At 44.9% G+C, this 12717-nt stretch overlaps 1 protein-coding gene across 13 annotated transcripts in view; it reads right to left on the minus strand.

Annotated features, from left to right (window-relative positions):
• The window catches only part of LOC113590955 (serine/threonine-protein kinase WNK2), a 48010-nt gene that overhangs the window by 6188 nt on the left and 29105 nt on the right, over positions 1 to 12717 (minus strand). For 8 of the 13 annotated variants that reach the window (XM_081703724.1, XM_081703721.1, XM_081703722.1 and 5 more), the window contains 13 exons: positions 12551 to 12710; positions 11986 to 12102; positions 11173 to 11340; positions 10532 to 10583; positions 10065 to 10151; positions 8941 to 9593; positions 8466 to 8523; positions 8128 to 8204; positions 7833 to 8039; positions 7287 to 7681; positions 6125 to 6345; positions 5829 to 6041; positions 2539 to 2637 (listed from right to left, as the gene is read on the minus strand). In XM_081703724.1, coding sequence (XP_081559850.1) covers positions 2539 to 2637; positions 5829 to 6041; positions 6125 to 6345; positions 7287 to 7681; positions 7833 to 8039; positions 8128 to 8204; positions 8466 to 8523; positions 8941 to 9593; positions 10065 to 10151; positions 10532 to 10583; positions 11173 to 11340; positions 11986 to 12102; positions 12551 to 12710 — 2507 coding nt within the window. The remainder of the gene's footprint in view (positions 1 to 2538; positions 2638 to 5828; positions 6042 to 6124; positions 6346 to 7286; positions 7682 to 7832; positions 8040 to 8127; positions 8205 to 8465; positions 8524 to 8940; positions 9594 to 10064; positions 10152 to 10531; positions 10584 to 11172; positions 11341 to 11985; positions 12103 to 12550; positions 12711 to 12717) is intronic. The other 5 variants (XM_081703717.1, XM_035536464.2, XM_081703720.1 and 2 more) reach the window with 3 other exon arrangements.

Consider the following 12717-nt stretch of genomic DNA (forward strand, 5'->3'; position numbering starts at 1 on the left):
AGAGACCAGCACCAGTTCCAGCATGAGTGCTGAACTTTGTTGATGGAAAAGTGTTATGAGAGATATTCTTACATTTGCCGATTCATATAACGTTTGAAAAAAGATTAATGAAGCTTTCCTTTAAGCGTATTCAACCAGAGATCACATTTTTGCAATTGCACCGAAACCTCATTCCCCTATTAGGCATGTGTTGTAAAAAAATCTCCAAAAAAATGTATACTAGATAATTATGCACTTTCACTTCAATATGGCTTTATTTTTCTCAACTCACTTAAAAAGGGAATAGCAGATGTTTTAAATCACATATTAGAATTGATATTAAGAACTGAAACCAGGATATAAAGTGAGGGGAAAAAAAAGCTTTTGGTACTGTGACGGAGGTTGGAGGTTCCATGGAAGGGGAAAACTATTTACATTGGCATAGTTGAATAAGCATAGTTAGGTGCGTAGAATGAATATACCATAAACCTCAAACTCTGTTGTTACTTCCTTCAAATGTAAATCCCGCATAAGCAAAACAGTCAATTCCAAAAATCCGAGACTTTTACATAAGTCTTAATTGATTCACATTTATGCCTTAAAAATTTGCATACACCAGCCCATTTTCTACCCCAGGCAATATTAACAGACCTGTAAAGCCAAAAGTTCAACAGTTCTGCAGGTGTGACACCGGAGCAACAGGCATGGTTGATACTTGTATTTAACAGGATCCCAGACAAGCTGTTAGTTTGCCCCGCACATTTCACTCCAGACAGTTCTCAAACCTTAGAAAATACAGAGAAAGTTGTCTCTCAGCACTCAACACTGAAGAGAGTTCCAACTACATTGGCATCACAAGCCCAACCATAACCTCTTGCCAAGTAGCTAGTTAGTTATGCTGACTTATTTACATTTGAGTTTCCTGCCTGTTACACATTCAAAGTAGCAGCATGCCATATGAATCAACAATACAAAATGTCTATTTGTCAATCCCCCAGAAAAATTTTAACTCATAGTTAAATCAACAAGACATAACTCAGAAGCTAACTAGTTCAGTTATTTAAAGATATCCACTCTATTGCTAGCCAGCCAGATAGCTAACGCTCCTAACTTATCCACCATTGAAATGGAGATGACTCATTTGTCAAGACATCTAGTCAATCTATTAACATCAATTTTGCTTGAGAACTGAAATATCCCTGATGCAGGCTCAAACATATGGCTGGACGCCTAAATACTCCATGGTTCTCCTCTCGCAGTTAGCTAGCAATTTAATTTTGACATGTTCATTCTGTGTAAGCCATCGTGGTGCCTCACCATAAACCAGCCAGTCAGAACAGAACTAATCAATTATGCATGAGCTCACCAAAAAAATGGTGTTAAAGAAAAAAAAAGTGCAAAAAAGACTCGTTTCATTCTATAACATACGGCTGTAAAGGGGCATGTTAAGCTCCATGTGGGTGTATTTCATGTTGACCAACATCATATAGCTTCTATATAAACATCAGTTTTAAAATGTGGAATAAATGCATTCTAGGGCACCTTTAATTACTGCCAATTTGCGCAACTAGAGTTGCTCATCTTGTAACCAAAGGGGAAAAAAAGTTTAAATTAATTTCCTCCAAAGCTTAAGGTTTTGCTATTAAATACGAAATAAACAGAAATTACAGAAACATCCATTCTACAAAAGCCTGAGTAGAAAAGCCAGAGCCTCTTTTTCTTTGTTTTTGGTTTTAAAGAGTCATGCAGTGGCAAGCCTGAGAGGAGGTGATGAGATAAGAATTTAAAATATGGCCCTGGTGGTCTCCAAAGCGACCCTGGCTCGTGCCTCTGGCGTGCACGTCTTCTGATTCCAAACACGAGACAAGACAGCCAAATGACCTCGTATGCCGGCTTTGGGGCTTTTTTTCCCCACCTTTTCAAATACGTGACCCAAAATAACTCGGGGACAATTAGTGAAAGAAAAAAACGCACACGAATAGAAGGTACAAAGGCTTTGGCAGAGACACATGCATAGCCTCTCTCAGAGTTTGGAAGGCCCATGTTTTTTTTTGTTTTGTTTGTTTGTTTGTTTGTTTTTTTTGGGGGGGGGGGAGAGACCACAGTTAACAATTTGTTAAGCCAAAATGGAGCACAAAGCATTTGTATGAAAAGGCATGGCTGAAACGATACGGGTACTGAACCCGAGAACTGATGGTGAGCAACAGGAGAAGTGGAGATCTGTGTCCACAAAAAAAAAAACAAAAAAAAAAACACCCCACAGTTGATGGCTGTGTGCATGGAGAAAGTCTGTCTGTCTGTGTGTGTGTGTGTGTGTGTGTGTGTGTGTGTGTGTGTGTGTGTGTGTGTGTGTGTGTGTGTGTGCGCACACATGGGGGGGAGGGGGATGGGGCGCAGTGGTACGACAGACTTAAATCCTTTACATAAGAAGAGCCATAACATGGTGATGGGGGCCATAAAAGACAGAAAGAAGCAAGACAGGGAGACAGGGAGAGAGAAAAAGTAAAAGAAAACAGAGGAAAGCTGAGTGAAGTAGAGTAGAAAGGAACAAATACAAACAGATGGACAGAGACACGGGTCCACTGAGGAATCTAGTGCGCGGTTTGCTACTAGATTTATAGGTGATTCTCTCAGATGTTTGGTGGTAAACGGTCCAGCCTGTGAAAGACGAATATAAAAGGGAGAGAGAAAAAAGAAAGGAGAGATAAAGAGGGGGGGAGAGAGAGAGAGAGAGAGAGAGAAGAGAGAAAGAGTGGTGTAACAGCAAACACATCAGGGATCAGAGACCGGCATCATCTCAGCATCGTCAGTAAGGCACAGCCAAGGATGACCAGAGGGGTATTCCTGCATGCGGGAACACCTCCAAAGGGGTGGAGTGTAGCTCCAAATGAGTGGGCCATAGCTCCAAATCCAGGGGGTGGGGGTCATAGTGCCAAATGGGAGGGCCGTAACTCCTAATGTGCAGGGTATAGCTCCGCATGCTCTGCTATTGGCTGTTGAGAAGTATGAGTGGTCCAGAGTAGTGGGTTGTGTGAGGTCAGTTTCAGCATTCATACTGTTAGCTGAATGTTTTATTCTGTTTTAATTATCTGCTTGCGTGCATTCAATACATTGTGCATGAATTGGTTTTTTTTGTTTTTTTTTAAAAGATTCCAAAAGACTAGATATGGGTTTGAGCCACAGCATAGTCCAATGTAATTCCTTTATCTTAATGTCAACATCTACCAGTGCTTTCATGACCAATCCTGAAGGCAATCAACGTAAAGCTTCACTCATTTTCATATATAGCCAACGTAAAGCACAATTAATTATTTATATAGCCCAGAGATCTGAGCTCTGTGACCTTTAGGTCAATGTCATTGACACATCTTTGTCTCTCATCCATTTCTCAGAAACAGACAACAGTTTTCTCTATATTATTTTTAGATTATATTTCATCTGATAGTTTGACTGCCAACCTTTTGCAATATTTGTATTAGACCAATAACAAGGCATTTAAAAGGCAGCGATCCAATTTGGAGTCAAGACCGACCTGTTTGGGGTTAAACCCTTACCCTTTAGAGCTGGTCCAGCCTGCAGGAATACATACTTGAGGAGAACAGGGCTAATGAGTTGTGTTAGTGTGGGTGTGTGTTTCTGAGGGATGTTTCTCACAGCTTAGTGACATGTCCAGTTAGGTTGGCCAACAGCGCCCCCTTGTGCAGCTTACTGTCACCGTACTAGGGATTAGATGGAGCCATTTCTACACACTCATTGTCTCCATATGCACTGAACTGTACAGAGGGGACACTAGTGAGTAGAGCTACTGTACAAGACCTGTAAGGACATCAAGGGATGCTCTATACTCATCAACATAACCATGTGCTGTGTGCATGTATTTTTGGAGAAAGTGTGAAAATAACTGATCACACATACAAATGTAATGGTGATGTCACCTTCCTACAGTACTTTGTGGGCTGGTGATTATAATGTGTGTGTGTGTGTGTGTGTGTGTGTGTGTGTGTGTGTGTGTGTGAGAGAGAAACACAGATGGTGGGAATCTTTAACCATGCTGCATAATACATACAAATTCACAGACTTCTATATGGGCACAACAGGAAGGGTGTGTGTGTGTGTGTGTGTGTGTGTGTGTGTGTGTGTGTGTGTGTGTATATACACAGCTCCGGAAAAAAAAAAGAGACCACTCCATTTTTTTCTTAAATCAGCATCTCCACATGTACAGCAGCCATTCCATTCAAGTGTTTGTTGAATTCCTTCACAGACAGACCTCATTCTACTTAATGGGATGCTGAACCTTAAAATCCTATTCTAATGAGCAACAGTATAAAAACCACTGCTGCAGTCCTCACTATTCTCCTGTTATAGAACCAGCTGGATGGGAAAAGTAGTGCTGGGACTACCCAAAAAGTAAGTGTAGTCAAAATACAAAATACAGCTACAGACCATGCCAAAGAGTTGAAAAGAGAGGTTCTTAATGAGGAAAAGAAGGGGTCAATTGTAGCTTTACTGGCAGAGGGATACAGTGAGCGTCAGGTTGCTTCTGTCTTAAGAATTTGAAAAACTACAGTTCATAAGAACAAGGTCAAGCAGCAAACACATGGGACAACAGCAGCTACAGACTGACAGAGGTCAAAAAGGACTCTCTACCCACCGTGATGATCGCCACCTCATTCGAATGTCACAACCGTAAGATGACGTCAAGTGAAAAAAAAATGGCATGCAGCAACTGGGGTAAATTGCACAGTGAGGACGGTTTGAAACAGGCTTCTGGAGGCAGGGCTGAAGTCGTGCAGAGCTAGAAAAAAGCCCTTCATCAATGAGAAGCAAAGAGCCAGACTGAAGTTTGCGAAACGCCATAAGGATTAGGCCGTAGAAGACTGGAGTAAGGTCATCTCTGATGAGTGCAATTTTCAGCTTTGTCCAACACCTGGTCGTGTAATGGTTAGACGGAGACCTGGAGAGGCCTACAAGCCAGAATGTTTCGCACCCACTGTGAAATTTGGTGTAGGATTGGTGATGATCCGGGGGTGTTTCAGCAAGGCTGGAATTGGGCAGGTTTGTCTTTGTGAAGGACGCATGAATCAAGGCCCATACAAAACTCTGCTGGAAGAAAACTTGCTTCCTTCTGCTCTGACAAGGTTCCACAACTCTGATGATTGTTTTTTTCAACAGGACAATGCTCCATGTCACACAGCCAGGTCAAAGTATGGATGAGGGACCACCAGATCAAGACCCTATCATGGCCAGCCCAATCTCCAGACATGAACCCCACTGAAAACCTCTGGAATGTGATCAAGAGGAAGATGGATGGTCGCAAGCCATCAAAAAGCAGAGCTCCTGGAATTTCTGTGCCATGAGCGGCGTAAAATTACTCAACAGCAACGTGAAAGACTGGTGGAAAGCATGCCAAGACGCATGAAAGCTGTGATTAGAAATCAGGGTTATTCCCCCAAATATTGCTTTCTTGACTCATCCTAAGTTGAAATATTATTAATGTGTTGTTTATAAATGAATATGAGCTTGTTTTCTTTGCATTATTTGTGGTCTGAAATTTCGGTTTTGTTATTTTGACCATTAGTCATTTTCATAAAAACAACATGCTCTGAAATGCAATATACAGAGAAACTGATCATTTTGTAGTGGTCTCATTTTTTTTCCTGGAGATTTTATTTGTATGCATGTATGTATGTATGTATTTGTGTGTGTGGGTACACGCGCGCGCGAGAATGAGAAAGTGAGATAAGACGTGTGGCAGGAAGTGTCCCCGAGACGCTGTCTGTTCATGTCAAGGTGGCTGATACACAGACACACCGATGGCTTTCAGAATGAGTGTGACATGAGTTTCTTACGTTTCTTACCTTGGCCAGGCGGCGTAGGCGTGGCCGTGCCGTAGATGTTGTCGGACGAAAGAGAGACCTTCAGCGAGCAGGGTTGCTGGGTGTGGACCGGCCGCATCGAGTCCACCGGGCACCCCCGCAGGGCGGTTGCGTCAGACCCCGCAGAGCTGGTACCCAGAGTTGCGCTTTTGGGCAGGGCTGCCACCATACTGGAGCAGGCCTCAGCTGCAGGGAAAGGCGGGTCAGACTGGCCGGAGGAGAGGGCGAAGCGCCGTGCTCTGCTCGTATCCGGGACTGCCGGTGCTTACCTGGACTGCTGGCACGGCTTGCTTTGAGCTGCTGGACTGTGGGGTTGATGAGCTTGCCTGCTTTGACCTTGTGCTTAGAGGCACGGCGGCGGCGGCCACCTGTGGGGGGCGCCGCATGCAGGAAACCTACGCCGGGAGGCACGGGGCGGCCCAGCCGAGAGTACAGCTGTTCGATCTCGCTTCTCTGGTTAGCCTGCAACTCTGAGATTTCCTTCATATGCCTGAAAGAACATGAGTCAGAGTGAGCCAGATGAGTTGGGTTAGGAGGAGTGAAAGGACATTACAAAAATGTACATCAGGTAATGTTGCCATTGCACTGTACAGCCTATAAGTGTCACATTTTGAGGCTCCATCACAATGTAAATAAAATAAAACTAAAACTAAATAATTTAAATAAAACTAATTCCTATGAGGATAAATAGCAAAATGTCAGCTTCAGTCCCCAGGTATTCACACTTCTTCTGTGTGGATAACAGGAGTGACAGTTGTAGTTTCTGTGACAAGAAACCAGACAAGAATGACCCTGTACCAGAGTGAAGGAATACAGACAAAGCGCACGGAACGATTTCTTGGGGGTGTGGCCCAATACGGAGGCTGGCCTTACAGGCTCACTTCTCTTTACTGAGGATCATTTTATTAATACTTGTAAATGTGTCTCAGTTCACAGTAGCTTGTGGTGAAGCAGGGAACATAAAAAAAAGGGCTTCCCACACACTTCATTTACACCGAACGCCTGGCAGCCACTTTAGTAGACATGCCAAATTTGCACTTGCAGTCCTTGGCCACTTTGTTGGGTTTTAGAAATGTACGTTTCTAATAAAGTGGTGCTTTCTAATAATGTAACTGATAGATATGGGCCTATAAAAACAAATGCCTAAATACATAAATAAAATCTGATGCTCTGCACCTCAACATGGCTACCATTTTTATTTAAAAATGCAATATAAAGCAAATGTTGTTAAAACCATCCAATAAATTACAAAATGCACTGTATTTACAAAATATATACACTGTCTCATACTTCATTGTCTCATTCTGCATTTGTTGTTGTTTTTTTCAACATGCACATCATAGACTGCTTCTTTGCCTTTGAAATTTTGAAACTATCTGGAGGTGTTTTAAGCTAGTGTTTACGTAAAAATGCGTGCGTAGAGCATTTTACTTCTCTCTGAGCCTCTGGAGCTCTTTTTTCATGTCGACGTCCTCAAACTCCGAATCGTTATCGCTGCTGACGTACGTCGCGTGGGTGTGGTTGGCAACACAAGGGGCGTGTCCATTAAGCAACGGAGGACGGCTGGGCGAATCAGAGCTGTGCACACTGCTGTTGCGGCCAGAACGACGGAAGAAGGCCACTGCCCGCTTCATGAGGTCACTCCCACTGTGCTCCGACAGGGCATGAGCAGTTTGTGCAGGTTTATGGGGCGGGGCCAAGCTGTTGTCGTCCTCACCAGAATCGGAGGAGAGATGGAGGCCGTGCTGTGTTGCCCCATCGATCGACAACGAGGTCTGAGAGTGGACCAACGGGGGTGTGCCCTCTGGGCTGGAAGCAGGCGTGTCCTACAAAGACAAATCCAAAGCAATAAATGAGAAACAAACCAAAAGACTAGCATAAGGATGTAAATTTGTATGTAAAAATAGAAATAGAAAATGTTTAAAAAAGAAAATGTAATTAAAAGCACATGCTTTGCTATGGAATGGTCATCTTCACCTGATACAAGTCGGGCGGTGCTGAATAACGGTTGCTCTGGGACTTTTGTGCAGCTTGGACTCCATTCTCGGTTGTAATGGCAACCCCAGTATCCATGGTTACCACGGCTCCTCCCCCTCCGTGAACAGGCACGGGAGAGCTGCTGGAGATTTGGTCTTTACTGCTCTGATCCAAATAATAGTCACCATCTGGTGCTATCGGAACAACCTAGAGAACACGTTGCCGACGAATGAAACTACAGCACGACAGGTACTGAGAGAGTACGTTTATCAAATTACAAACATCAGTGCCTCACCTGGAACCGGCCCTTGAAGATACCGCGTCCATCAAACCTGCCTCCTGAGTCATTTCCAATTACCAGCTTGTTCAAAGCTAATGAAGGCAGATAAATTATAGATACATTAACTAAAAAAAACATTTCCAGTTTACAGTCAAGTTCATCTCTATGCTACTTTAACTTAAAACTGGGATTTAGATGTAGACCTGGGCTGAGGTAATGACTAAGGTAATTAATTGATCTATAGGGCCAAAGACAAGAGGCCAAAATCTCAATCAATAACTTGTATTACTGAGTCTCACATGTATGTGTATGTACATACACACACATACACACTTATACACACACACACTTACGAGCAACAGCAGAGTCACTTAAGGTACCAAGACTATCGCTCCTCTCTGGAATCTGTGGCTGGAAGAGGACGTAAGGGGGAAGGAATGAAACCCAGCGAGCTTTATGATGAGCAGAAGACGACGAGCAAAACATACGAACACAAGTGATGAGAAACCTCGCTGCTCCTGGGCAATCGATACAACAGTGGGCAATCTCGTTTTACTTGAAAGCCCTGGTCAAACTAACAGTGAACCATGCTGTCTGTGGAATGTAGGTTCATTTAATGTGACTGGAAACAGATCATCCTAATGTACTCAACTGAAGATAATGGTCAACATATTATAGCTTGTATGAAACAGAAAATAAACTATAAATGTGGACAAAATAAATGCTGCTTGGACAAGGAGCCTCTTTTCCCACGCTTTGCTAACTAGCATCAATAATGAAGTCTAATACAACTAATTGTAAAGTGGATGCTGGGAAATGTAGTTTTACCAGCATCTCTCCTTTTCTGGGTGCTCCGTCACTGCCTTGGCTATCTGACGCTGGAGGGGAGCCGGGAGGTTCAGATGCAGAGCTCGTGGATTGTGAGGGGTTGTACTCCTGATACAGAAGGTTTCTAAGTTTCTCATCGAGTGTCTTTATTGTCCTATCGGTGAACTCCAGTCTGGGAGGCCCCTCCCCATCAGACTCCCCTGGCCCGCCTCCCAGATGTGCCTGCGACGAGACAGGCCCTGATGTAAAGGGAGGGGCCTGTTGCGCATGATGGCCTGGGCTTTGAGGCTGGGACTGCGTCCCACTGATGGCAGGTGGCGGAATAGGAGTGGAAAATGGTTGCTGAAGCACTACTGGTTGGGCCAAAGTTGGGGGCGGGTCAGTGACGGGGCTGGTGTCATGATGGGCTGGCTGGTGAGGGGCCACAATTTTTTGAATGCCGGGATCCTGGGAAATGGGAGAGACGATGGGACAGCATGGGATGTCTGCGACCATGGACGCTGCTGCTGAGTGACCGGTGTGTGGATCTTCCGCTGATTGAGTACATTCCGTGGCGCAGAGGGAGGGTTTGGGCAGCAGCGGGTGTTTCTGTGGAGTTCTGACGCCGCCCACGTTGGTATCTGGTACCTGAGCTGCACAAAGACCCTCTGAATCTGCAAGTCAGAGAGGGAGAGAGAAAACTGAGTAAAGAATCTAATCTCTTGGGATGCACAAGACAACAGTTAATTGTGATTATACTACTGGCCACTGCACTACTGATATTGCAAAGGGTTGCAATATGTAGGCAAGCCCTCTAATAAATGCCATTTTAAAATTGCATGTCATGGGTATCCTGGCCAACTTTCGATCTTCCTGTTTTAAAAATAGTTATGTGAATAATTTCAGTCAAAACAATGGATGCTGCTCTTCATCCAGACTCATGAGATGTTCACCTGTGTGTTTTTAATATATAGCAAACCATACTGCAACTGAATTATGCAGCAATATGACTGCAAAATAATCTTTTGTCCATCTCCCATAACCCTTCTCTAGCAGAAGCAAATTTAGAAGCCAGTGACTCACTGAGCGGTTATGCAACGGTGGCATTGTGGCACATATTGGGATACAGATATACCAGTGTATACCTTTGGCTGTGATGTTGTCTTCCCCGCTGTCTGTGGCCGTCTCAGCCACAGGGCAGATAATGAACCAGCGCTTTCCAGTGTGGAGTACTGTGACACACGTACGCACACACACACAAAATCAGCAGAAAAAAAGCTCAGATCCAATGGAAGAAAACCAGCTTGTGTGACACACCTTTGCTTCATAAGCTGTGAGTTTCTGAAAAAAGTGTTGGGTTTAAATTCCTGCCCCTGGCCACTTTATTAGGATACACGGGGCAATGGCTGTGGCCATCCAAGTGCTTTCCTTAGGACTCAATGTGCATTATACATCCTCTCTGTTGTAAAGAGAGCAAACTACTCTACAGTTTGACATGTGTACACAAAAATGAGTTTTACATATCGGGATCATCTGATTCCTAGGTAGCCAGTCAGAGGCTAACCAAAACAGAAACATTTGTCTGCACGGCAAAAACACACGCATGTCTTACCATTTTGTTGATAGACTAGCTGGTTAGATGGACTTTGTTGAGACTTCGCTCCCTGCAACAAAACCAGTTAATTCAAATCATATATTTTATGCCCATTTCACCCAAATTCCATCTGCATATGATGCCTGGAGCAATACAACTACTAGCGTGCAACGGTTCATAAGCCCAGACATGCTTTCTGCTCATTACAGGGAGGACATTAGCACTTCATGCCTCTTGGTTTGTATGCTCAGCAGTCTTCCTGTCCATGAGTAAAGCACGCCCTAGGGACGACTTAATAACCACACTTCAAAAAGAGATGAATCTTTAATCTTTAATGGGGGGGTGGAAATCACAAATGCCAGCTGTCAGACATTTAAGTGATAAATTGTGCTTCAAGACAAATGATATGTCCCAGGTACCGGTAGAACCTTTAAATGACACGTTGCATCAGGGACCCAATCAGGTCAATACTGTGTGGATCGTACTGATTTCAGGAATTTATTTCAGGGATGTACATAGTTCTAATACTGAATGCGGGCAGGTCTTGCATTCAACTTCCTTTTTGTTTTTTTATATACTGACTCAAACATGCTAGTGAACTGAAGGCACTACATTTAAGTTTGGTATTGCTGAACCTCTCCAGGGTGGACAGGACTCACCTCCGTGCCAGAGCCACCGACGGGGCTCAGGTGGGGCAGCGGGTTCTGGTCCGAGCCGCTCTCGCCCTCTGCCTCTTCGCTCAGGATGTCCTCTGCTTTCTCTACAATGTCCTTCAGCTGGTCGATGAACATCTCCTTCTCCGGCAGCAGGATAAAGTCATTCTCGACCTAGCGGACACACGCACATGCAGACACAGCTGTTTGGGTGTGTTTTGGTAGGAATAATGGCAGGCTCCACACATCACACACACACACAAACAATTGTGCATCTCTCTCTCTCTCTCTCTCTCAAACATGTTACATGATGCAAACAGAGGGGGTACTTGCATTGCTGCATTGCAGAGGTTCAGGTTGGTCGGGTGAAAGAGAGATGGGGGGGGGGGGGGAATTAAAGCTACATGAAAGCGCAATTCTCAGAATGCAGAGCCGAGAAAAGAGGTGAAAGGGAAACGAGCAAACCAGACAGGGATGAAGGAGACGGGGATCAGAGCCAGACAGCAGCTCAGAGGGCTGGAGCTTGCAGAGTGGAGCCCCGACGAAAGGAGAGAGAAAACAAAGTAAGGCTCTCCAAAACTCAACACACCATGGAGGGGGTGGGGGTGGGGTCACAGGGAGCTACACAGCTAAGCAATGCAGATAAGAAGGAAAATCGAAACCTCAGCAACAAGCTGAACTGACGGGCTCGGTTATAATCGATAAGCCATGAGAGCATCGTTGAACAAAGCGCTTGCGTAGAGCAAACTAGGGCTAACTGACAAAGAGGAAGAAGACGAAGACAGGAAGGACAGTGGACATGGCTGGACAGAGGCTCACCATGTAGGTGGCAATCTCCTCTGGAGCATCTCCGTCCAGGTCAAACTTAAAGGTCACCATCTTGTGGTTATGGGTCTCCAGCTGGCATTCCACCATCTTGTCGCCCGTGTTACACACCTGCTGGGCAGGATAGAGGGAGCATATTATCCTGCTGGTCAAACTCCAGAATTAGCCATTTAAACCAGGAGTGTGTCAGCCGATGGTATACAGCAGAACGAGCATCAGCGTAAGCACGCTAATATTAAAACATACTAGACTACTCTACACCAGTTCTGGAATACTGGACCCAGGACTACTATAATATGGTAGGGTCTTAGAATCATTAGAGACTGAACATGCCCTCATTTGTGGTTTTGGTACAAGAGTTGAGCATGCTCAGCTGCACCTGGAGTCTCACTGAGCATGCCCAGCTCAGCTGCACCTGGTGTCTCACTGAGCATGCTCAGTTCAGTTACACCTGGAGTCTCACTGAGCATGCTCAGTTGCATCTGCAGTCTCACTGAGTTTGCCCGGTCCGGTTGCGGAGGCCAGGTGTACTCGGTCTGGATCGATTCTGTAGACTCACGTTGAGCATGCTCAGTTTGGGCTTGCCGCTCTTCTCCTGCCGTGAGCGCGTGCGAGAGGATTTGCGGTGGTGCTTGCGGGCCCTCAGTTCGCTCCGCCCGCCGTGCGTCCCCTCATTGCAGTCACTTGTCTCCTTTCCTGACGTGGCATCCGAGTTCACACTGTGGC

This window comes from Electrophorus electricus, chromosome 20 (assembly GCF_041902795.1).
Source record: "Electrophorus electricus isolate QZ-2024a chromosome 20, ASM4190279v1, whole genome shotgun sequence".
Taxonomy (NCBI): domain Eukaryota; kingdom Metazoa; phylum Chordata; class Actinopteri; order Gymnotiformes; family Gymnotidae; genus Electrophorus; species Electrophorus electricus.